General features: G+C 36.5%; 2 protein-coding genes across 3 annotated transcripts in view; one reads left to right on the top strand and one right to left on the bottom strand.

The window, feature by feature from the left end:
* INTS12 (integrator complex subunit 12) overlaps positions 1-2,501 on the bottom strand; it is a 32,045-nt gene extending 29,544 nt beyond the window's left edge. The window contains exon 1 of one of the 2 annotated variants that reach the window (XM_090266370.1): positions 2,389-2,501. The gene's annotated coding sequence lies outside the window, so the exon portion shown is untranslated. Of the gene's footprint in view, positions 1-2,320 lie in introns of both variants that reach the window. The other variant, XM_090266371.1, reaches the window with a different exon arrangement.
* Positions 2,502-2,552: 51 nt separating this feature from the next.
* GSTCD (glutathione S-transferase C-terminal domain containing) overlaps positions 2,553-27,308 on the top strand; it is a 136,646-nt gene continuing 111,890 nt past the window's right edge. Inside the window, exons 1-4 of the mRNA XM_090266369.1 lie at positions 2,553-2,754; positions 13,179-13,616; positions 14,172-14,639; positions 24,112-24,363. Coding sequence (XP_090122495.1) covers positions 13,200-13,616; positions 14,172-14,639; positions 24,112-24,363 — 1,137 coding nt within the window. The 5' untranslated portion in view covers positions 2,553-2,754; positions 13,179-13,199. The remainder of the gene's footprint in view (positions 2,755-13,178; positions 13,617-14,171; positions 14,640-24,111; positions 24,364-27,308) is intronic.

Here is a 27,308-nt window from a genome sequence, read left to right on the forward strand (position 1 = left end):
AGAAAATTTTATCCTTTGCGACAGTATGGATGGACCTGCAGAACACTATGCTAAGTGAAATAAGCCAGACAGAGAAAGACAACTACCACATGGTTTCACTCATATAGAATCTAATGAACTAACTGAACTAACAAGCAAAATAGAGACAGACTCATATATACAGAGCAGAATAACAGCTCAGCTGGTGGGAGGGGTGTGGAGGGTTAAGGGGTGGAGGGATTGACAAAAAGGAAAAAGGACTCATGGACATGGACAACACAGTGGTGACTGCTGGGGGAAGGGGAGTTATAGGGGGTTTAACTGGTAATGGAAAAAAATACAATTAAAAAAAAAAAGACATTAAAGAAATGGCACAACTTTCCATTAATCAGGTCTGAGGTTTAAATCTTTCCCTCACAGAGTTTTCCCCCTATTTCTTATATAAAAACAATCAGCAGGTCTTTCATGTGTACTCTGCCTCTCTAACATTTCTCACATTTTCTCCATTTTTCACTTCTGCTACTATTCAAGTTCAGATCTTTGTTAGCTTTTTTTTTGTACTATAGCAATAATATAGTTATTGTCACTGACTTCAACACTGTTGCCATATTAATATTCTTGAAATATGTTTTTCTTTTTTTAATTTTCTTCCTCAAAATTAATTCTTTCCACTGCCTTCAAAATAAAGCCCAATTTCTTGGCCTAGCATTTAACTGGCACAAAAACTTTAATTCTTCATCTTGATCTTCTTTACTTAAGAGTTACAAGCTGGTGTTGCCCCTTCTCATTTTTCTCTGTCTGGGCAGCTTTTTACCCATTTTTAGGTTTCCAAATACTATCAAGACTCAGTTCAAACACTCACTACTTCTCATAAGGACTCTACTCAAAGCTGGTGTGTCCTTCTCCACCCCAGATATGACCAATAATATCGTCTTCCCAGGATGTCTTTCAGTGGTTTCTCATGGTACTGGAACTTTCTACTTTGAACCACACTTTTTTTTTCCCTACAAATGTTATATTCTCTATAAATCTCTGAGTACTTGAAGGGGAGAGTCTATATTTATTTTGCTACTTTGCAAAGTTTCATGAAATAATGGCTATACAATTATTAATAGGTCAAAGGAAAGCATAATGGTCTTCTTCCTCCTGCACAATTCTAGTCATTTCCAAAGTCCCTTCACACAAAAAAAAACAAAAAAGAAACTCAAACCTACAACACCTCCAAAAAACCCTTAAACATAAGAAGAAAAAAAAGAAAGGAAAAGTGAAACAAAAACACCTTTTACATGACTAGGTAGTTGGGTATTTGTATAATGTTCCTATCTCAGTACTCTCTTCCCAATCCTTCATCTGGCTTAAATTCATTAATCCACTGGACTGTGAGTCCATGAGAGTAGGGGCTATTTTTTTTATTTTTAATTCCCTGTTATATACTGTACCTAGTACTTGGAAATTGACAAGTACTCAAATACACTTATTAAATGAACTAGGTTTTTGTTGAAACAATACTTTCTAGGTGTTCTGTGATCTCTCCGATCTAAATATGCTTTCCTCTAAATCTCATTCCCCATCCTACGAGCCAATCTTTAAAAAAGAAGGAGAAGGAGAAGGAGAAGGAGAAGGAGAAGGAGAAGAAGAAGGAGGAGAAGAAGGAGAAGGAGAAGAGGAAGAGGAAGAGGAAGAGGAAGAGGAAGAAGAAGTCCAGTTGATCATCTGCACGTACACGATCTTAAGGAAACTGAACCTAGTCAAGCACCGTGCAACATTTAGGACTGCCATCTCATAATGGCCCTAGGAAACGTTGCCCTTTATGTCTTTGCAAGATCATGCAACCCTTTCTAATAAGCATCCCTATAAAGACGCTGCCCTTTGTTTGCAGTCCTCCACTGAGTTCCTAGCCCTGGGTTATACTGATACCTTAGGGGCACGTCTAAGGAGGCAGAATGACCCCTATTTCAAACCAACCAAGTGACCGAGAACTTGAAAAGCGACAGCAGACACTCAACAGGAGTGTCAATCCTTTCTTCAAGGCAGGGCACCCTAAAGGCCTAGCACCGGGGAAGGTCCTTGAAAGGGAGCCCGAGAAGAGAAGCGCGGAAAGAGGGAGCTGTACAGAGCAGTCGCCAAAACCCTGCGAGGAAGGTCCGAGCAGTGCACCCAGGACTTAGCCCTTGGGGTCCTGTCCCCGCCCGCGTGCCTCAGCCCACAGCACCCTCCGCGGAAGCCGAGCCTTCATTGAAAGGGGAGAGCGGTCAGCCTGGGGCACGCGACCGGCCGCAAATTAGGTTTCGCCATTAAGAAGCGAGGACACTAAGCGCCCGCCCACGAACCACTCTCCCACCTCATCCCTCGCGGAGGTCCCGAGCCTCCCGGCGGCGGCTGGGAGGGGGGCTGCTCGTCACAACTCACCGCTCCGCCCTTCTACTCTGTCCTTTCTCACTAGCTCCTTCCGAACTGGTCCCCGCACCAGCAGCCTCCGAGAGCGGGGAACAGAGGTTGCCACGGCACGGCGCAGGGGGAACGTTTTCTCTAGGGCACGGCAGGAAGTGACGTACCCGCCTTGTTCCTGTCCGCCGGAATACAAATGGCGGCTGGTGCTGCCGTTTCCTAGACACGCTGTCTGTTGTTTGGCCCGCATTTTCGCTGGCAGCTAGTGGTCCGAAGACTCCAGAAGCGGCCTCGAAATCCGGCTCGGGCGGGGCGGGAAGGAGCAGGCGGCCAAGGTCGCCCACACGTTCACACACCCTCCCTGCCTGGCCGCGCCTCTGCGACCAGGTAAAGAGGGCGCTTGGGCCGCCAATTCCACAGTCTGCGACAACCGCCCGTGCCTACTCTTTGCATTTGGGGGCCACAGGGCTGACAGCGCGGGGGAAGGTCAAGGACATGGAATCAGTGTCCTGATCTCTCTCTGGCCCCTCATTGCCCACAGCTTCTGAGGGTGCGGGTGGAGGGCTCAGGGCTTTCTCTACTGGTGGGGGGAATGGAGCAGCTTCTAGTTCCAAGAGTCGGGGGGGTGTCCCATGCTGTTTGCTGCTAAGTGTAATTTCCAGACCTCTTGCATCACGCTTTATCTTTTTTTTCTTTGACACTTAGTTTTCCATTCCAGTCCTTTCTGAGCACACAGCTCAACAATTGTTCCAAAGGACTTGCTTCATTTTGAGACATTTGCTTCTTCACTTCGGTTTTAAACCTATGTAGAAAGTTTGCGCTTAACTTGCATGAAAGTTGCTTTGGCTTCAAAAACATTTGCTAGTACAGGTACTTCTCATCCCGTCTCTACCTGGTTTTGAGATTAAGTGATTTACTTTTTCCCTTTTCTTTTTTATTATCACCGGAGTTTATGTTTATTGATTTTAGAAAGAGAGGAGGGGAGAGAGAGAAATATCAATGTGAGAGAGAAATATGGATAGTTTGCCTCGGAAGGCGCCCTGATCCGGGACCTAACTGCAGCCTAGCTATGTACCCCTACCGAGAGGAACAGGCAGCCTTCAGTGTACCATGCAAAGCTCCAACCAACGGAGCCACTCGGCCAGGGCTTTCCTTTTATTGTTAATGCCAGCCTTTAATTATATGTCCTGTGCTAAATTATTAATAAAGAAGATAAACTACTTTTTCTAAGCTAATCTATAGAAAGTGTTTAAAGGAGAAAAATGCAAAAGCTGGCAAGAACTCATGTGACAATTTTAACATGTAAACATGATCATTTAAGTATTGTGAAATAAATGCTCTGTTATAAATACAACTGAGTGATTTGCTGTCATATTTAATAAAACATTAAGCTATGTGAGTTGTTTATTTTTTTTAACCGCCTGGTGGGGAATATACACTACTCAGGATTGCCTTAAGCATACTCATTTGAAATTGTGTTTGAGTTATACCTGAAGGCAGCATTTTAATAGGTGTCACTTCAAAAATAAATCTATGAAAAAAATCATTGAGATTTAAGAATCATTTTATCTGTTATTCTTTTAAAACACTTCTAATTGTTTGCCTGCTTTATACAACGCTCAAATTTCGGTAGTAGTGGACTCATCAATTTTTTTTTTAACCCGTGTTTAACTTTGAAGCTTTTGTATCCCACGTTATTTGAAATAAGAATAATTACTGAGTAGCGAGTTGGCTTTTCTAACAGCAACAATTTAGGAGGCCTTGAAATTCAACAAATTCTGAGACTAGTCAACTAAAACCTTTTGTGGTATACACACAGTTCTCTAGTATATGCTGTTTTATCTTTAGTAGTCAAAGCAGCCTCCTGAAATTGTTATGATTAGTACTTGAAATGCAAAGATTTAAACCACTTAGATCACAACAAGCACAGCTATTGTTTGTTGTAGGGATCAGTAATTTTATTTCAGGCTTGCTGATGTTTCTAACAAGTTAGCATTTCATGCTGTGAATCCCTATTAATTATGAGGTCAGGCTTAGCTTCAAGCATTGTGATTCTCTGGCAACAAATGCTTCCCTGATTCTCCAGAGGAAAAATAACACATGCCCCTTATGACTAAGATTACAGTAAGCTTTTTTACTTTTAAACATTTTTTTCACTTCTTGCTCAGATAAGAAAACAGATCATTTTAATTATAGGATTTTGTTTTCTAGGACTTACCTATATACATTCCCACATTACAAACTATAATGAGCACTGAAATAGCTCAGTTTTTTTTTTTTGTTGTTGGTTAAATTTTAATATTTAAGGTAATTAGCTGCTACCTAACTGTAGGGTCAATTTCAAAAATCTGTATTACTGTAATAAACGGTGAGATTTGTAACCAAATAGTGTTACTTTGTGAAATGTACACAACATAAGCTAACTTATAATATCCATAATGTTGAGCATTTGATGTAGTAAGGAACTTAAATAGGTTTAAATTTAAGTTTTAATCTCTTAAGATAAATATGTTTGCAGTTTCATACTTGTAAACAGTGATGAGCTATTTATTTTGTACAATATAAGCAGTTATTATACATGTGAACGTAGGGTATCACATTTACATTCCACCATTTTGTGACTTCCTGGCTTTCAGCCTAAGTAACAGATTTTTTCAATATGTCAGGGAATACCTTTTTAATTCAACATGAACCTCTTACCTTTCCTGAGAAGTATGAAAATAAAAAGCATAACTTGGGACTTGCCATCAAAAATGTTTCTTTTAATAGTGTCAATGAATAAGGAATTTTGGATAAATTATAAAAGAATAATAATATATTTATTTAGGGCCTACTAATGTAATAGGCATTGTCCTGTTTTCACTTCCCGTTTCACATGGTTAAGTACTGTCATTATTGTCCCCATTTTATAAATGAGGAAACTAAGGCACAGAAAAGTTTTGTATCACTTCTGAATATCAAGACCAGGCTTTGAATCTGCTTACCTCCAGAGTCTAGACTCTTATCCATTACTTTATCGTTATTGATGTGTAAATGTACTATTTGCTAAGTCAGTACATATATAGAATCTAGATTCCTAGTTCTCTTGCCTGAAAATCAACATACATAAAAACTTCTGTGCTTTATTTACATGTTTGGATGGATTCTAATTATTCTTTTTTCCAGTTCAGCTCACAGAGGTGATGTTATTTCTTTATCTTAATTTATACATAGGTGGCTCTTAAAATAGATGTATTCATTCGGAAGAGAAAGAATAGTGTTAAGAAGAATGGGGCTCATGTTGTACCAAGACTGAAGTTCTCAGTAGTACAATACTCTCATTATAGTAATTACTGATACTCATTTATGTACATTTATTTATTTTTGAACGATGTTTTTAGTACTGTTCATTTAAGCATTGGAGATGTAATGTGAGGTAGTAAGTGCTATACTCGTGAAGTAAAAGAAAACAAGTTAAGGTGCTTGTGAATGGTGGGAATGCTTTTTCAATTCAGGTTGTCAGGAGAGGCTGCTCTGAGTTAATATTCAGAGACCTCGATGAAATCAAGGAGCAAACCATGTGAATATCTTGAAGGCGAGCATTCTAGGCAAAGGAAACAGCAGGTACAAAAACTCAAGTGTGAGCATTCCTGGCATCTTCCAAGAACAGCAAAGAGAACTAGCTGGAGATGAGTGAGCAAGAGGCTGGAAGGGAAGGAGATGAGGTCAGAAAAGAAGGAAAGTGAGGGTCACGTTAGGCTCTGTATAGACCATGTTAGAAAATTTGGATTTTATTCTAAGTGTGCTGGGAGCCACTGGATGGTTTTGAGCAGGGGACATGATCTGATTTCTGTTTTTGAAGGATCCCCCTGACTATTGGAGTACTTACTGTTTGTGTGGAGCGTGGAGAAAATAGTTAATGATGGCTTTTGCACTGATCTTTGTAAGAGCTAATGATGACTGAGATTAAGATGATAGTGGTAGAGGTGCTGAGAAGTTGGGTTTTAGCACATATTTCAAAGGTAGAAATAGTAGATTATGAAGGAATCAAAGGAGTTGAATGGGACTAAAGAGTTATAGACCCGAACATCTAGGTGAATGGTGCTGCCCTTTTACCAAGGAGGGGACTAGCTACAGATGGAAATATGAGTCGTAGATGATATTTAAACATCTGGCACGGGAGATCACCTAGAACAGGGCTGTTATTGTGAGTTGTTGGCCCATTTATGGGTCTTGAAATCAATTTAGTGAGTACTAACCAGCACTAAAAAACAAATTAAAAAAAGCAGGAAGAAGCACAAAGTAAAAAGTACCATATATCTCCCATGTAGTAGGCTATTCATAATTTTTTTGTTTTATTCATTGTATAATAATTTGCATTATAAAGTGTATTTCTTAATGAGTGGCATGATCAAAAGCTTGAAAGTTAGTATTCAAAGGAGTGAATGTAGATTGTTGATAAGGCAAAGCAAAGCGTTAAGCCAAGGGTCCTTAAGAGGTTCCAGAGGACCCAATAAATAGAATGAGGAAGAAATTATCAAAGCACTTAATTCAGTGCTAAACATGGTTAAATAACCCTGCTTTTAGGAAAAAACAGTTTTTTTCCTAATGAAGCTTAGGATAACATAATTTCTAATGATACATTAGTAGAAATTGTTGTGTATACTGTATAACATGCCATTGAGTTGGTTCCAACTCCTGGTAGCCCTATGAATGAGTGATGTCCCCAGTGTCCTGTCCTCAAAAGCTCTGCTCAGCTGGAGACTCATATATGGTTTCTTTTATGGAATCAGTCCATCTCATATTGAGTCTTACTCTTTTCCTGCTGCCATCTATTTTCCCCAACATTAGTATCTTCTATAAAGAACCCTGCCTTATTATGTACCCAAAGTAGGACAGCTTCAGTTTTGTCATTTTTGCATCCAGTGATGTTTCAGGGTTAATTTGCTCTTAGGACTCACTTATCCATCTTTCTGGTGGTCCAGTATATCCTTAGAGCTCTACTCCAACACCGTATTTCAAATGAATACCCTTTTTTCCTCTCAGCCTTCTTCACTGTCCAACTTTTGTACCCATACATAGTAATTGGGAATACAAGGATGTGAATATTAGCCTTGGTCTCTAATGACACATCTCTGCTCTTGGAGATCTTTCCCTAATGCTTCTGTTGCTTCAGTTTCTCTCTACATGTGTGTGTTTTAGATGAGAACATCTATAAAATGCATTTCCCTTTTCATATGTGAAATGCTTCCATTGATCAACACCAAGATACATTAGTTAGAATGAGAATGCAAAAAACGAAGTTGAAATGGCTAAAATATTAAAACTGTGACTCCTTTGGTTGTTTTAACTATTTTTGAAGATTCCCAAGTAATGAAACCAAAGCGTAAATGTTTTCTTCTTACCTATTTATTCCCTCTGCAACATTCCCAAGCAAACTGGCATGGCCCCGGGAAGAGATGCACACTCCATCAATCTGTTCAGCTCCTAAAATTTGTGGTTTTGTGTGCCACTGTCTCACTTCGTTTCAGGGTGGCACATGTCAAAGCTGAGAAAGAGCAAATGACACTACTTCTGTGCTTGGCAGGAATGTAATAAGGAGTAACAAAGGCTCTGCTCCAGAAGCTTTGGAGACCCAGGAGATGATTCTATAGGGCCTACCTCTTTAAAGCCCACGATATAAAAATAATGAACAAAGGAATTCTCTAGGTAGAGATGGAGAAGAAAATGAGGGGTTTCTTTGCCTATGGAATTTGAAAACTTTATGCAAAACTGCGTTCTACTCTGTTGAAATATTAAAAACAGTGCAAGCCAAAAACATCCAATTTGTACAAGTTTACTAATACTTAATATTTATTTTAGAAATTACATCAGTATTTTGTGAGGAGACATTGCCCAGGGAGAGTAATTTTTTTAACTCCAAGATTAAGTAACCTTTTTAATCTCGGGGCGGGGGTGATGTGGGGTGGAATTCAGCACTTATGTTGGAAAAAATAATTGTTAAGAATCAACAGCACTTTGCATTTTCTCCGAGGCATCTCATTAATTTTTAGATATCTTCATGGGCAGGTTATTGCTATTCTGTCTCATTGACGTTTAACACTAATAAGTGCTGATGGAGAGGAAAGTTTATATAATATGTAAAAGCCTATTCTCAAAGTTCTTTTGTGCCCTAGAATGTGGCAAACATACATAAACCACAATTTTAAAAAAAATTTCTACATTTTCTAATCAATAGCCTTAACATAACATTACATTGTTTTCAGGTGGTGTTTTGTTTTTTTTTTTTTCCTTTAAGTATTAGGACCAGTCTCATAATTACTGTTGCCTAGACGGCTGGGCAAACAAAATCGATCATGTTTTATTTCAAACCTAGTTTTTTGAAGCACTTAGGGATCTTCTTTATAGAGTATCCCACTGCCAGAAGAAGGACTTAAGAGGACTGGTAAATTATTCAGCAATATATTTATAAAGGCAAACTACTCAAAGAGACTGTCGATTTCCTAGAAAATGTTGGTTTATTTTGCCTGTGGGCTTTAACACACACACACACACACACATAATTAGGTCAGTTCTAGGTTTTTAAAAAAATGGTACTTAAGCTCTGGGAAAAAATGGTTTCCATGGGTTAAAAAGTTACTTTTAAATTACATGAAATACTTTTTCTCTAGATAATCTTTTGTTTTTTTGGACTGCAACAGGCAAAAAACTGTTCCATTTATTTAATACATTTGTGTACACTCAGTGATGACCACTACAGAAAAATAAAGAATTCAAATGGGTAATCCTTGTGTGTGTGTGTGTGTGTGTGTGTGTGTGATATTTTCTTTTTTTTTAAGTATATTTTATAGATTATATTGTTACAGTAGTTCCAATTTTTTCCCCTTTGCTCCCCTCTGCCCAGTACCCCCTTCCCTCCAGCAATCCCACCCCCCCTTAGTTATGTCCATGGGTCATGCATATAAGTTCTTTGGCTTCACCCTTTCCTATATTATTCTTAACATCCCCCTGCCTATTTTGTACCAACCAATTATGCTTCTTAGTCCCTGCATCATTTCCCCATTTCTCCTCCTCCCCATTCCCAGCTGATAACCCCACAAATGATCCCCATACCTATGATTCTGTTCCTATTCTGGTTTGCTTAGTTGAATTTTGTTTTTATTTTTTAGATTCACTTGTTGATGGCTGTGAGTTTGTTGTCATTTTAGTGTTCATAGTTTTGATCTTTTTTTCTTAAGTAAGTCCCTTTGACATTTCATATAATAATGGCTTGGTAATGATGAACTCCTTTAGCTTCACCTTGTCTGGGAAGCACTTCATCTGCCCTTTCATTCCAAATGATAGCCTTACTGGATAGAGTAATCCTGGTTGCCTTTCATCACATTGAATACTGCTTGCCAGTCCCTTCCTGCCTGCAAAGTATCCTCTGAGAAATCAGCTGATAGTCCTATAGGCACCCCCCTAGACAACTCTCTGCCTCTCTCTTGCTGCCCCCAGGACTCTCTTTATCTTTCACCTTTGGCATCTCAATCATGATGCATCATGGTGTGGTTTCCTTTGGGACCAGTTCGCCTGGCACCCTCCGTGCTTCCTTGACCTGTATGTCCATCTCCTTCGCAAAATTTGCGAACTTTTTCTTATTTTTTTCAATTCTTGCTTCCTCGTTCTGCACTGGTTGACTGTTTTTTTTCTTCCTCATGTTCCAAATCATTGATTTGAACCCCAGTTTCCTTCCCCTCACCATTGGTTTTGTGTGGGTTTTCCTTCGTCTCACTTAGCATGGCCTTCATTTCTTTTCTTATGCATTTGCCATACTCAAGCATATGTGAGCATCTTTATCACCAGTGTTTTGAATTCTGTGTCTGTTAGGTTGTCTGTCTCCTCATCTGTGAGGTTGGCTATCTCCTCATCCCTTAGTTCTCCCACTGGAACCTTGATCTGTTCCCCCTTTTGGGCCATACTTCTCTGTCTCCTCATTCTTACAGGCTCCTGTGTTTGTTTGCCTCTGCGTCCCAGGTAGAGCTATCGCTCCAGTTACATTGTAAGGGGCAGAGCCTTAGGGATTCATCAGTACAGGGCGACTTGTTTCACCACGTTGTGGCACTATATTTGGGAGAGGGGTCTGAGAGGGAACAATGCGGCCTGCTCAACACCGCTTTTCCAGGCACCTCTCCCACTTCCGCACCAGACTGGCACCCCTCTAGCTGCTGTCCTGGCTGTTGTTCCCAGAGCGGGTGGGTCTGCGGATTTTCTAGGACCATGGGTGCCCTTTAAACAAGCGGACTCAGCTGAGAGACCGGCAGTTTCTACCTCGACCCCAGCCTCCACTTGCCTGCACAGTCAAAAGCTATGAGGCTTGATTTTCCCCAGTGCTGGGACCATGAGCTTCGAGGTCCAGTGAGGAGCTGGGAATGCTCCCCAGGTGTCCCTCCTGACTTTTTAAAATATGTGACTGCTCTTTCTGCTGGCCTGCCACTGCCGCCGCTGCTGCCACCACCATACCGCATCCTCTCCACCCCTCCTACCTGTCTGAATGAGTATTTCTTCTTTATATCTTTGTTTGCTGGACTTCCATACAGTTTGATTTTCTGAAACTTCTGATTGTTTCTAGTTTTGAGGTAGTTGTATTCCTTCTTAGTTGTGGAGGGAGACACAGCATGTCTGTTTACGCCTCCATCTTGGCTGGAAGTAGGTAATCTTTTAAAGAAGTAACAAACCATGGTGCACACCTTTATGTTTTAATGAAAGAAATATAAAACAGTAGTGATTATTTATATTATCAAGAAGTTTTCTAAGACTCTATCTTTCTATATACCTTTGTTATAATAGATTATTATCTCTTTAGTATTTGACTTTGTTTTTGATTTAAAAAAAGAAACCTAAGGAATTTAGAATATTAAAGGAAATTTAGTATGCTGAAGGTTTCTTAAAATTTAGAGTACACTAATATTTCAAATGCATTTAAAAAGTTGCATATGTACTTTTTAAGGGCTTTTAAAATAATTTTTCTTCTAATACCATCTTCTATTACTACATGCTTTCATGGTGAATGCTTTTAAAGAGTGCCATCTAGTGTCAGTTTTTGAATTGTGATTTAGTGATAAGAACATGGGGAATTTTAGACCCAGGGAATGTATAAATCAAACAAGAAGTTATAATTGACAAAAGTCTTAAGGACTATAACTTGAAAATATTATCAATAATTTGACCTCAAAATTGTGTGTTTGCATCTTTAAAATGAGTGTTTATATTCATCTATGCACTCATTCAACAAATATATCTTGATTTCTTATATATAGCCGAGCCTGTTTTAGGCATAGTAGTGAACAAAACAAAATTTCTAGTCATGGAACATTTTATTTTGGATAGACAAAATTAGTATATAGTATGTTACAACAGTGGTAGGTGCCAAAGAAAATCATAAACAGGGATAGAAGGTTTTTTTTCCCAGGGAAGGTGGGTGTTGGGGTTGGAGATTTAAATATAGTAGCCAGGAAAGTCTCAGAGTTGATATTTGAGTAAGTGCCTGAAGGAGATGAGGGCATGTTCCAGGCACTGGAAAACACCAAGTGCAAAGGCCCTGAGGTGGGAATGTACCTAGTACTGAGAGGAATAACAAGGCACTTTGACTGAAGCAGTTAGCATGGGGAGAGTTGAACTGAAATCAGAGACATAAAAAGAGGATTAGATCAAAGACATCTTTGTAGGAATTTTGCCTTTCCTCTGAGTAGGATGGGAAGATATTGGAGGGTTTGAGCAGAATAGTGACATAATCTTCAGTTTTGACAGGATCACTTTGGCGGCTGTGTTGAGACGTCTTGAGGGCAGTAGGAGGGGAAGCAACATAAGGAGGCAAACGCTATAATTCAGAAGAGATGTGATGGTGCTTTGGATTATGGTGGAAGCATTGAGGATATTGTGAAGTGGTCAGATTCTAGATCTATATCGTAGATCTAATTGACTTGTTATGGAGGTGTGAAAGAAAAGAGTAATTGATAATGACTACCCAGGTTTTCGGCCTGAGCAGCTAGAAGAATGGTGTTCTATTAACTGAGATGGGAAAGACACATGAGGAGCAGATTTTGGGGATGGGAGAGAATGAGGAACTTGATTTTGGATGTGTTAGCTTTGTGATATCTCAGTTATCAACATTAAGTTATGGGGAAGTTCAGTTATTTTTCTCTTGTGATTCAGCAAGCAATAAGCTCATCACATATCAAAGCCCACTTACTTTAGGAGAATCTTATTTCTCATGAGGGAGTAAATATATCACCTCTGATTATTATGTTGTAGGGTTATAAGTCAGAAACAGTGTGAGAGGACCAGCAGTGTCAAAGCTTCTCAAGGCCATTGGCCCCAGACAACTCTAAGTATTCTTGGTGATTCTTGGTGATTCCTTATTTTCCATTCTATTTATTTCTTGTTCTCTCCTGTAATGAGACTTCAAAGTACTTGATGGGCAGGGCTCTATTGCAAAGCACCCGAGTTGCTCATTTTATCTTTTTATTTCATTTTATTTTATTTTAATTTAATCTTTATTGTATTGTTCCCATTACCCTTTAGTCCCTTTATACCCACCTCCCCACAGCAATCACCACACTGAGTTGCTCGTTTTAAAGGAGCGGGTATAAAATCACCCCTAAGACTTGTTAATTGCACAGAGTAGAAAACTTTCTTTTGGAAGCCATTGGTTCAGTCCAGGAACAAATTCATGGAGAATCTTATGTATCACAAATCTCTGCTGATTTTTAGAGCATTTTTTTAAAATAGTCATCTTTACCTTCTAAATTCTTATAGTCCAAGGCCTATAACCACTTCAATTTATGCTTCAGGTGATCCAATGAAAGAAGAAAATGAAAGGCATTAAGAAAAGTCTTACAGAAGAATATTTGTACCTGGACTTCTCTCATCAAATAGAAGGATGCATTTTTCCACTTCATACATCTGTAACTTTATTTTTATTATCATACTCTGACTGTAAAATCTTTAAAGTTTGCTTAGTTCTCACCAGAGAAAATAAGGATGTTTCGTTACTTAATGTGCTGTCACAGGAGGTTGAAATACAGATTATTTCAAGGCAAGAACTTCCACCGATAGTTCAGAATTGCCGTTTACCCGCAGTTGTGGAAAAAAACGAGAATTTCTGTAGAGCAGGACTTGCTGTTGTACTGAGATACATAATCCAGAAATCATACGAAGCAGACCCCTCAAAGAAGGAAATTTTGGAACTTCTGGGGTTTAAAAAGACTTGCTTGAAAGCCTGTGCTGAAGTAAGTATAATGTCTCTTTTCTATTATTTAAAGCCATACAACAATAACACATTCACTTAAACATTTGTTTTAACTTTCTGCTGGAAACTAGGATTTCATTTCCTTAAAAATCTACAGTAACCAATAAAATATAAAGTGGCCCAATATTTGAGTACAGTATTGAAAAGTAAGAATTTAAGATTTAATTTATGAGGATTTTTAAAGGGAACTTTTACATATAAACAGGAGCTTAAGTAGCCATTCTTTGGAAACCACCTTTTTTTGGGGGGTAGGAGTGGAGGGGGCATACTTTAAAGGCTTTGAGAAGTAAGGATTTATTCAGTAAGAGGATACAGGTGGATAGCATATACTACAGACACATGAATGCTAAATCTCCATTGTCTGATGTTACCACTTCTGAAGTATTGTAAATATTATACAGCATAAAAGCCTAGTCCAGGGATGCTTTAGCTCAAGACAAATTCTCTAACCTAGTCTTATTCGCCAATAGAAAGTTATTTCTCTTCAAGCTACGTTGAAAGTAAAGAATTATTTCATTTCTTGTTTTGTTTGTAGGTTAGTCAGTGGACCAGGCTTTGTGAACTCACAATCCCTTTAGCTATTGAGAATTTTCTCAAAGAATCTTCTGACCAGCACCCAGCTATCCCTGCAGAAATACTACAGCTAGAGAAAAAGCTTAGTGAGCCTGTCAGAGTGCATAACGATGACAAACTCCGTCGGCAGAAGCTGAAGCAACAGAAGGCTGCCAGAGTGGGGCCTTCCCTTGCTAAGGAAAAAACGAAGAGCAAGGTCCATGGACAGGGAACATCTGAAGAGTTGGACTCTTCGTCTCGGAGCCTAGAACTAAAAGTGGCCTTCTCAAAGCTCACAGTACAGGAAGAACCAGCCACTACCAACAGAGAACCTTCTCACATCAGGAAAGCCAAGGCCTCTGACCTTCCACCACTGGAGCATGTGTTTGCAGAAGGCCTGTACTTCACCTTGACAGATATCGTGCTCTTGCCCTGTATACATCATTTTTTGGTAAGGTTTATCTGGAGTGGATACATTACTGTAAGTTTTCAGTGTATAAAATTGCATAGGTTTAAATCCCAATTCCACTTCCTACTATCATTATGCTTCAGGGCAAGTTATTAATATCTGTCTCCATTTTCTTATCTGTAAAATAGAGATAATATTCAATGTGAGGAATAATGGTAATGGGTGAATTGTGAACAACAGTGTTTGGCACATAGTAAGCTGTCAATAAGTGTTAGTAATTATTATGATTTTTAATTTTGAGTTGCTAAAATGTTATCAGTTGTTCCGATAATTTCAAATTGCTATTGTGATTACCTTCTGATATTAGAGGGTCCACTGTTAAAGCACTATAAAATCTTATCATCTATATTTTATAATTTAGTAGTCACTTCAAATACTAATATGATTATGTTAAGCCTTATCAAATTAGGAATATTTTATCCTCATTTTTTATGCCTCTGTTGTCAATAAAATTTCATGGTAAGTTTCCTTTCCTAGTAGGGTGATGAAGATATATATATATATGTATATTCCCCCATCTTCCATCGCCTCCCTGTATGGAGCGGAAAGAACGAGGTAAAAAATAACATCAGAGTGAACATGGGAAGCTATAGCTCTCTAAAGCTTTCCAATTGGTTTTTGACAGCTGCATTTTTCCTGCTTTTGAAGTATTTCGCCTTTTCCTCTACTAAGGAATCAGATACCAGATTTCATTCTCATTATATCTTGCCAAAACTTCAGGTATCTCTACTGACAGAGGAGGAAAGACTTCTAAGGGAAATCTAAATATTTGGAGGCCAGAGCTTCACTAAGTTAGGTGGTATTAATCAATTGGTATTTTCTTTTTTATTTATTTTTAATTTTAATTTTTAATTTTTTTCAATTGGTATTTTCTTAAAGAATAGTTCTCTTGTCTTCAAAATGGAAATAAAATAAGATTGGAAAGCAGAATAACTTAAGAATTAAAGGATGTGTAAAAGAGAGATTCAGGAATTGTTCAGATGTTGATTAGTATTTTAAACGTCATATGCATTCATACTGTCCATAGAGTTGGATGGGGAAAAAATATGTTTTTGTTTCTTGTCAAATGATTTCTAAATTCTCTTATGACTGACTTCTCCCCTCTATTACCAGCTTCAGTCATTAAAGCAGTCATCTGATACATGTTATAAAATACTATTGTTGGTCTTCTTGAATAACTATATTCTTTCTAGTTTCATAAAAATTGAACCAAAGTGGCACCTTCATTAATTCATTTTTTTGAGAAATTTGTTGAAAGCCTACTATATATGCCAAGCACAGCTGTAGCCACTAGGAATACAGTAATGAACTAGACAGATAAGGTCCATCCCTCATGGAGTTAATATTCTAGTAGGAGAAGATACAAATAAACATGTAAACAAATGATATATACTTAAATAATTAATTGATATGAAGAAAATAAAACAAGGTGATAGAGAAGATGAGTGTTCACTTTCAAACTCAACAAAAAGTTGGATTCATCTTCATGAAAGTAATTTTAGATAATTATTTAGACATCCATATTTAACTAGTTTGCATTTGATTTTAGCTTAACTTAAATACTATTCACCTGATTAGGGTCAATTGAGGTTGAAGTATTCCTGATTGAGAGGGATTCTCGTCTTCTCCAATCAGGCAGGACATCTACTGACACCTACTGAGCAAATCTACCTAATACTACAAAGAGAAACTTGTTTTCATCTCAATTTTAAACAGAGGAAAACTTGTACACTCAGCCTTTTCTATTACATGTATTCTATGATTAAATTCTTCTGTCAACATTTATATGTAAACTAATTCTCAAAATATTTTTTTTTGTTTGTATTTTTCCAGGATTTGTACCTTTTCTTTCAGGAATTAATCTTGTTTTGCCAAAGCCTTGATGTTATCTCTGTTATATTTATTTTCCTCCTTTAAGTCATCTTGGGTTAGGAAGCAGTCAGTTTGGTTCAGACAGTGGCTATGCTGCTGAGACTTTATGCCACATCCACTCATGTTGAGGTGATGGAAGGGCAGTCCTGATGATCAGGATCAAGTTCTTGATCAGGAATCAAGGTCAGGTTACCAGGGTTGGGTCAGAAACAAAGAGCTGAACCATAGGTCAGGATATTTAATCACAGGAATAAGGCCAAGGATATAAAAGAGCAGTCAATTTTGCTAAGTCAAGGTTTGGAATGCCAGAGGTCAACATTCAAAGAGTTAGAGGAAATACCCAATTCTGCTACATATAATAAAGCCAAAGATGAACAATAGCAGGCAGAGCGGCTGAGGTGCTGTGTCTAAATCTGCTCCACGCTTCTCTTCCTCTTCCGTGGATATGAGTTTGCAGTGTTATCCCCCTGACTGGCCCAGCGCTCTCCTCTGCGAAGATTTTGGTACGCTTGAACAGAAACATTTAAAATATTATTCTCCTGGAATGCAGGGAAGTTGCCATTTTATGAAATATTTTTGTAATTTGAACACTTGCAATTTAATTTTTTTCTACATTTTAACTTCTAATGCTTAAATTCAGTTTTTTAACCCTTTGAGTGCCAAGCATAATTAAAAATTTGGATCAACATGAGAAAAAATTATATCAATATATAACCTGAGGTACCAAAAAAAAAGAGAACAAAACACAAAATATGAATTATTCCATTGTTATTTACATTTATACCATCGGAAAAAGAGTCACTGGAAGTGACGCTGGCACTTTGGGGAAAATTTGTCAGTGTCGCTCACAGCGACATTGGCACTCAAAGGGTTAAAAATACAATACCTAGTTATTGCAAAAGCAAAATAATTGTAGAAATTGATTTTTGAGCAAAATATTAAATACTTCTTTAAGTGACCCCCTGACATAAAATTGGGGAAAAATGGGAATCTCACTATTGGCTGGCATATTGCAAAAATCATGGATGTCATTTATTTAGTGGTTAATTTATATCTTCCATATTCTCTCCTATGCATTAGGTCCTTCAGAGTTTTCAGTTTTAACCTACCAGTGTAATCTGTAAGTAAAAAACAAAGCTGTGGTTATATTTCTACTTAGGTTGTTTACAGTTTTGTACCCTGCTTATTACATTGCTCAGCTATGGCATGTTATGAAAGAGTAGACCTAAGAAAATGATATAAATAAGTACAAAATATTTTATATAATAAGTGATTGGAAAGCAATACAGAGGAGGAGATATTTTGGATAAATGTAATGTCTTGCGTCTCTTTTTATTCAAACAAATTTTTCTGCCCCTATTATAAAGCCACTAGAATTTCATTTTTTGGTCTTGGTAGTATAATTTTTGCTATTGTTTTAAGAATAAAATCTCTTGTTTTCTTGTCCTTATCTAACTCTGTGATGTTTATAATTTCTTTGATCTTATAAGTTAGGTAAGTTTTTGAAAATATCTTTTTAGGAACAAATTTAATTTTTATTTCACACATTTTTCATTAGCCACTTCCTTAAATATATCTCCTTGAATGTGATGAATGTGGTTCAGTACCTCCTGAAATGTCTGGATATTGTAGAGCAGCCTGGCATGTTCAATACATAGGATGGATGATCTGTAATGCAGAGTAAAAGTCCTCAATGTCTTTTAAACATGAATTATTGTTACATAATCACAACTTATTTTCAAAAAGAAGGAGAGATACCACATATATCTAACAAGTAAGAATAAATCACTACCAAGGAGAGTAAAGGAAAGGTGAGAAAATGAGAACATTTTTTATTTGATTAATTTATTGTGGCATAAGCTCAATTTCCTTAGCAAATAATTTATTTCCAGGCAATTAAAATTTTTGATGAGAATTATAAACTTTTTGGATCTCAGAGCACCATTTAGACAGTGTTTTTCAAATTTTACTTCCATAGTAAATAATGCATTTTCCAAGGTGATTGAACATATACATACAAATATACATCTTTATGTTATACTATAAATATATTTACAAAATAATTTATGTTACTACATGCTGTGTACTTTCCTATTTTCTATTTTTTTGCATATGTTTTTATTCCATCTCACCACCCCCTTCGCTTTGGCAATCATCAGTTTGTTCTCTATATCTGTGGGTCTGTTGCTGTTCTGTTTTGTTTATTCACTTATTAGTTTTTATTAGACTCTGCATATAAGTGAGATAATATGATATTTGTCATTCTCTGTCTGAGTTACATCACTTAGCATAATACCTTTTAGGTCAATCCCTGTTTTTGCAAATGGCAAGATTTCATTCTTTTTCATTGCTGCATAATATTCCATTACATCGCTTCCTCTATCCATTCATCTATTTCATCTAATGATGGACACCTAGGTTGCTTTCATAGCTTGGCTATTACTAGTAATGATGCAATGAACATAGAGATGCATATATTTTTTGAAGTTAGTGTTTTTGTTTTCTTCAGATAAATATCCAGAAGACAAATTGCTAGGTCCTATGGCAACTGTATTTTAAATTTTTTGAGGGATCTCTATATAGTTTTCCATAGTGGCAGCCCTAATTTGCAATTTCACCAACAGTGTACAAGGAATCCATTTTCTCCATATCTTCACCAGGACTTATTATTTGTTGATTTATTGATAGTAGCCATTCTAACAAGTGGAAAATTATAGCTCAATGTGGTTTTAATTTGCATTTCTCTAATGATTAGTGATGTTGACATTTTTTTTCATATGTCTATTGGCCATCTGTGTGTCCTCTTAAGAGGGGTTCTCTGCCTATTTTTTAATTGGATTGTTAGGGGTTGTGTTTTTTTTGTTTTGTTTTGTTTTTGGTGTTGTATGAATTGTTTATACATTTTGGATATATTAGCCCTGTATCAATAGATCATTTGTGATTTAGTAGGTTATCTTATTTTCTTGATGGTTGCCTTCACTGTGCAATTTTTTTTTTTTTAGTTTGATATAGTCCCATTTATTTTTTTCTTTTGTTTTCTTTGCCTAAGAAGATATATCTAAAATAATGTTGGTAAGAGTAATATCAAATATTTTACTGCCTATGTTTTCTTCTATTAGTTTTATGGTTTCAGGTCTAACATTTAAGTCTTTAACCCATTTTGAGTTTATTTTTTATACGGTGTAAGAAAGTGATCCAGTTTTATTTTCTTTTTATGTATCTGTCCAGTTTTACCAACACCACTTTTTAAAGACTGTCTTTATCCCACTGTAGATCCTTGCCTCCTTTGTTCTAGATTGCTTGACTATGTAAGTGAGGATTTACTTCTAGGGTCTCTATTCTATTCCATTGATCTATGTATCTGTTTTTATGCCATTAACATGCTATTTTGATTATTGTACCTTTGTAGTATAGTTTATATCTGTTCTTTCTCAGGATTTGTTTGACTATTAGGAGTCTTTGGTGGTTCTATATAAATTTTCAGATCAGTTCTAATTTTGAGAAGATTGTCATTGGTATTTTAATAGAGATAGCACTGAATCTATATATTACTTTAGGTAGTGATGACATTTTAACAATGTTAATTCTTTCAATACATGAGCAAGGTATACCCTTCCATTTATTTGTATCTAGTTCAATTTCTTTCTTTAACTTCTTATAGCTTTCAGAGTATAGGTCTTTCACCTCTTTAGTTAAATTTATTCCAGTTTTAAACTTTTTGATGCAATTGTAAATGGAATTATTTTCTTAATTTTTTCCCAATCATTTATTATTGGGATAAAAAAAAAAGCAACAGATTTCTGTATATTGATTCTGTATTCTGCAACTTCACTGAAGTCATTTACTGGTTGTAATAGTTTTTTGGAAGAGTCTTTGGGGTTTCCTATATATAGTATCATGTCATCTGCAAATAACAAGTACTTTACTTCTTTCTTTCCAATTTGGATGCCCTTTATTTCTTTTTCTTTTTTTTTCTGATTGATGTGGCTAGGACTCCCAATAATACATTGAGTAGAAGTAATGAAAGTGGGCACCCTTTTCTTCTTTCTGATGTGTTATTTCTTTTTTTTTTTTTAATTTAAGGAGTGTCTTGGGGGACATTAGTCAAGATGGTGGTGTAGATAGACACTCTTCGCCTCCTCGCACAGCCATAGAAAGATTTACAAACAAATCTCAAAAGCAAATAACAACCAGAACTGTCAGAAAATCAAGTTATATGGAAGTCTGACAACCAAGGATTTAAAGAAGCCACATTCATCCAGATGGATAGGAAGGGCAGAGTCATGGAGAGGCACAGAGAGGCTGTGGGGCTTGGAAAAGTAGTGGCAGCGGCAGTGGAACAGACGGTCCCTCATTCACATTTAGTGGATAAAATTAGAGAGAGATAGTCTGGTAGTGAGCAATCCCAGCCCCAGGCCAGACAGCACAGCCCAGGGTTCCAGCACCGGGATGATAAACCCCTATTACCTCTGGCTGTAAAAACTTGTGGAGGTTGGGGCATTGGAAGGAACTGCCAGATTTTTGCTGCTTAAAGGGCCCACATGGTGTCAGAACACATGCAGACCCCAGGGCAGCAACTTTAAGGATTCCAGTCACATATAGGAAGTGGGTGAAGTGACTGGTTATGGGGCAAGAGTCGGGCAAATTGCCAGAAGCCATGCAGCAGCATTGTCCCCTCTCTGAGCGCCCTACCACAAACGGAGCCACAGAGCAGTGAAGCAGGTAGTCCTGCCCTGGTAATTACCTAAGGCTCTGCACCACACAATTTACAGGCGCCTTTGCTATATAGGCCACACTACTAAGAAAGGGAGTAAAAGCAGCTCTACCTAATACATGGAAACAGACACAAGGAAGCTGCTAAATTGAGGAGGCAAAGAAATATGGCCCAAATGAAAGGACAGAACAAAACCCCAGAAAAAGAACTAAACAAAATAGTGATAGCCAACCTATCAGATGCAGAGTTCAAAACACTAGTGATAAGATTGCTCAGAGAACTCATAGAGTATGGCAAAAAAATAAAAAAGGAAGAAATGAAAGTTGCACAAAGTGAAATAGAGAAAAATATACAGGGAACTTTCAGTGAAGGGAAGGAAGCTGGGATTCAAATCAATGATTTGGAACAAAAAGAAGAAATAAACATTCAACCAGAACAAAAATAAAAAAAAATGGAGAGAGGCTTAGGAACCTCTGGGACAACTTTAACTGTACCAACATTCAAATCATAGGGGTGCCAGAAGAAGAAGAGAAAGAGCAAGAAATTGAAATTTACTTAAAAAAATAATGAAAGAAAACTTCCCTAATTTGGTGAAAAAATAGACATACAAATTCAGGAAGCACAGTGAGTCACAAACAAGTTGGACCCAAAGAGGACCATATCAAGACACATCATAATTAAAATGCCAAAGGTTAAAAATAGAGAATCCTAAAAGCAGCAAAAGAAAAGCAGAGTTACTTACAAAGGAGTTCCCGTAAGACTATCAGCTGATTTCTCAAAAGAAACTGCAAGCAAGAAAGGCTCCTATATTCATAGCAACATTATTTACAATATCCAAGTGCTGGAAACAGCCTAAGTGCCCATCAGCAAATGAGTGGATTAAAAAACTGGCACATTTACACAGTGAAATACTATGCAGCAGAAAGAAAGAACGAACTCCTGCCTTTTGCAACAACATGGATGGAACTGGAGAGTATCATGCTTAATGAAATAAGCCAGGTGGCAAAAGACAAATACCGTACAATCTCACGTATAAGAGGATCCTAATGAACAAAACGAGCAAAATAGAACCAGAGGCATGGAAACAAAGAACAAACTGACAGTGACTAGAGGGGAGGAGGAAGAGGGAGAAGGGGGAAAGAAGGGGAAGGGTCTAGTCAATGAACATGTATAAATGACCCATAGTCATGGACAACAGGGTGGGGATTGACTGTGGGAGTGGGGGGTAGGTAGGGCAGTGGAAAGCAACAGGGAAAAATTGGGACAACTGTAATAGAACAACAATTAACAAAAATAAAAAGGGTTCAAAGTGATGAAAAGCAAGGACCTACAACCAAGATTACTCTATCAAGCAAAGCTATCATTTAGAATGGAAGGGCAGATTAAGTGCTTCCCAGACAAGGTAAAACCAAAGGAGCTCATCATCACCAGGCCATTATTATATGAAATGTTAAAGGGCCTTATTTAAGAAAAAGAAGATCAAAACTGTGAACATTAAAATGACAACAAAAACAATTAACAACAAAATCTAAAAAATAAAAACAAAAAAACAAACTAAGAACACAACCAGAACAGGAACAGAATCATAGGTATGGAGATCATTTGAGGGTTTTCAGCTGGGAGGGGAATGGGGAGAATGAGGGAAATGGTGCAGGGATTAAGAAACATAATTGGTTGGTACAAAATAGACAGGAGGATGTTAAGAATAGTATGGGAAAAGGAGAAACCAAAGAACTTACCGACACTACCCAAGGACATGAACTAAGAGGGCGGGAGATTACTGGAGGAAGGCAGGTACCAGGAAGAAGGGAGAAAAGGGGGAAAAATTGGGACAACTAACAGCATAATCAATAAAATATACTTAAAATTTCAAAGTTGATTTCACAAACTCCTGTTGGGTCCTAAAAAAGCACTTTGAGAAATCGGTGATAATTCTTTGAAGATAATAAATGGTTCTTTGATAATTGTTAATTCACTAAATAGCTTGTATTTTTTGCTAGGCAGTATTTTAAGTGTTGCAGTATACAAAGAGAGTTATGCATATCCTTCCCTTATAGTAAGTTATGTGTGCTTATTTAACCTTAAAGTCTAGCTAAAATAGAGTAAATGTATGTACATATGTGAATTTTTAATTTATTCTCTGTGCTTTCTGGCTCCTGCTTTAGTACCAGTTATTGCTATATATATATATATATATATATATATATATATATATATATTATTTTTTATAACTCGACCTTTTTACTTATTTGTTTATAATCATTAGCCATAATCTGTGACATTCTGTTTCTATGGAAACATCATTCAATGCCTCACAAAGAACATTCTAATTTTAAAGTAAATTGAAGTTTGGTGGTGGAGCTAGGGAGAAAGCATCTGAGCAAGAAAAAACAAAAACATTAATTTGCATAAGGAGTAATGGTTTCAAATTGTTCTAATTTGAATAAATAAAAGCCTTTATGTGCTATATCAAAATAAAAAGAAACAAACTACTGATAAATACAACTACCTGGATGAATCTTAGGAACATAATGCTAAGTGAAAAAATACACATTTTATAATTTCATTTACATGAAATTGCAGGGAAGGCAAAACTACATACACGTGGTGAGTAAAATAGTGGTTACCTGCAACTGACCAAGAGAGAAGGGATTGGCTGTAAATGGTCACAGGGGAACTTTTTGGTGTGACGTAAGTGTTTTAGTGCTAGATTATATTGGTAGTTGCACAGCTGTATAAATTTACTAAAACTCATTGTTTGAACTGTACACATAATATATGCATATTTTATGGTATGTGATGTTACTTCAATATAGCTGTCATAAACAAAAAATATACAATAATGTGTTTTGTTCTTTTTCTGCCTAGTTAATTATCTGCAAGAAACTTTCTGAAAAGCTGGTAGAATTTCCACTGCTGGCTGCTTGGTACCAGAGGATTCAAGAAGTGCCAAGAGTAAAAACAGCAGCTTCTCAGTGTGGGATCCACTTTTTCCACTTACCAGAGTTGCTGACCACCTCAGATGAACCGCATCCAAATTTAAATGAGGCCCCAAGTGTAGAGGAACAAAGTGAACCCTCATTTATAGGAGGACCAAGACCCACTATGACCAAGTTAATGGTACTTAAATTATTTTCATTAACATTTTCTTTGAAAAATTCCATGTGATAATGTTACCCTAACTTGTAATCATTTGTTTTGTTGACATTATTTATTATAAATTTTATTTGTAGCTATCTTATATCACTCTTGATCAATTAATATTTCTAGTAATCTTTTGCATTTAAGTGGGATATAGTAAATGGAAGATTTTTAATGCTATGTGTCATTAGTGCTAGTTAAGTCAGAATCTATATTGTAAATAGTATTTGTCTTATTTATTTATTTATTTTTTTAATATTCAAGACACCAGGGTCATACCACACATGGTCAAGTTTATTGTTTTACCTGATTGTTTTCTGTTGCAAGGATTTGGTTTCAAGTTGTTTTTTTAATTTTGAGATGATGATTTAAATTAAAGAAATATGAAGATGACTATCTCAATTGTCTTTCTAAGATTTTTTCTAAGTTTAAGATTTTTTAATTCTTTGAATTTCATTTTTATTTTATTCTTTGATTATAATAAGTTATAGTTTTCTCTTTTTGCAGCATAATTTGCTTCTAATAGTACTGATTGTAAAAGTTTTCACCAATAGGTTTTCTTTTCTCTATCATTCTAGACAATCTAAAAAAAGGTTGTTCTTTTAACTTGACTATTTGAAGATTTATTAGAGAATTCATTAAGTAATTTGAGCTATTCATCTGAGTTGTGGAAAAATTATTCATTATATTTTCCTATTTGGGTTCGGAATTATTTGAGTTCTATAGTTAAGAGAAATTTTACAGATTTAGGAAAGCATGAGATGGTTTTAGTAATAACACCAGTTCCTTATTTCTTCAGCTAAGTTTTGTTAGCCCAGTGATGAAACAATGAAACAGCATTACAGTATATAGTTGATTTTAGAAGCTATCAAGCATATGCCAAGTTTGATGTGCCTTGATCAGATGGTTACAGTCTTCACCTCTTGAATGTTCTTAAATCAATAATCATCCGGAGAGTGATCTGCTTTGTATTAAAATACTGTTTAAAATTTTTTAACAAACCAATAATTTGTGCTTTTAATTTATACTTATGCAGAGTCTTGAAAGAAAGATTAGTAGTTTGGATTTTTCTACCTATGTTTTCCCAGTAATAAAATATTAGGAAAAACATTTGGAGTTGATACTCTTAAAATATTTAAAACAAAGGAAGATAAATAACTTAAATTTAAATTCAGAAAAAGTTAATAATCATTTACAAAAATAAGCCCCTTTGTAACAATATAAAAATAAAAAGGAATATTGAATTTTTAACTTACATGCAATTTGTTAGGTCAGTTCCTCCAAGAAGGGTTAGAGTCCAAGATAGTTTTAAATGTGCAAGAGCCCTACTGAAGAAAACATCTGTGAGGAGGCTAGGGGAGCCTTCAGTCATAATTCAGGTTTGACCCCTGTGCATGAATGAGCAGGGAAGGAAGGAAGGTTGGGTCTGCAAATTCTTAGACTTAAGTGTAGTTCTAAGGAAGTTTTTGCAAGCAATGGGGAATCATTGAGCCTGAATCATCTGTCAGAGAGTTTCATATTTCTAATGAATGGGTCTGCCTTAGTATCTCTGCCACTCTCTTTCACTGACTTGAGAGCCAAAGACAATAAATACTAGGGATCAGGTGACTTGGATTCTAGTCTCAGCTTTGCAGGTAAGCTGACATTGTGGCCTTCAATAATCATTAAACGGAATGATATCAATTTCTACATTTATAAATTCAGAGAATATAGTAGTCATTCTGTATGATTCATTTTTGTTTTAAATCTTATAATTGTATAAAAATAGACTTAGACATTACATTTATAATTTGAAAAAATAAAATGCTAAAATATGAAAATAAGTTAAAATATTTTTATTTAGTTTAAATTTGATTGTTGATACAATATAGATAAAATAAAATCTCTTTTTTTCAACAGGGCATTGTTTTTGCTACTTACTAGTAGATTTTTCTATTAACATATTTTTGAAAGGCAGTAAATATCTTAATATATTATCAGATATTGATTTTAATTGTACAGTAACTTTTCATTTCTGTTTAGTCACAGTATTTTGTGCTAATTACATGAGGACACATTAAATTAGTGCTAATGGAAGTATAAAATAGTAAGGGATTTCTTAAGAACACTCACATCTCACCTTCTTTTTCTGCTGCTTTATTTTTTGGCACAGTTCTGCCTCCACAATTTTCCTTCTTTTCCAAAAGTTATACATTTACTTATTTATTCAGTCCAAAAATTATACATGTATCTACTAAATACCAGGCACTAGTCTGAATATTGGATATACGAAGAAAAGAATTGGACTGTTCTCTTGGTGCTTCCATTCTGGTGGGGGAAGTAAAGTAAAAATGCATTAGGTAGTGATAAGTACTATAAAAAGTAATGTAGGATGAGAGTGGAGGTGATTGGGGTAGGAGTCCTTTTTAGGTAGGATGGTCAAGAGGGCTTATCTGGTTAGGTGAAGACAGTGAGCAAATAACCTGAATGAATTGAAGATTTAGAGAAAGTGTTCTAGGCAGAGGATTCCACTAGTAAGAAGACCCTGAAAAAAAAAAAAATCTAGAGAGGCAAGGTAGATCAGTAGTTGCCTACGGCAGGGAGCTGAGTTAGGGCAGGGTGGCAGGGGAGGATGGGTATGGGGCTTCTTTTTGAGGTGATGAAAATGTTCTCAAAATAGATGGTGATGATGGTTGCCCAACTGTGAATATTCTAAAAACTGTTGTATTATGTGCTTTAAAGGGGTAAATTTTATGACACATAAATTATATGTCAATATACTCGTATTCTTAAAAGGCTCTAAAATAGAAATGAGTTTGGTGAAATGAAGAATAACAAGAAGTTCAACATAGCTAGACAAAAATAAGGAAGATAGGAAGAGGTAAATGATGTCAGAGACATAATGTGTTTGTCTTTCTGGAGGCAAGTGTGTGCTCTGGACCTCT

The sequence above is a fragment of the Furipterus horrens genome, unplaced genomic scaffold, assembly GCF_987537825.1.
Source record: "Furipterus horrens unplaced genomic scaffold, mFurHor1.1.pri manual_scaffold_2, whole genome shotgun sequence".
In the NCBI taxonomy this organism is placed as follows: Eukaryota; Metazoa; Chordata; class Mammalia; order Chiroptera; family Furipteridae; genus Furipterus; species Furipterus horrens.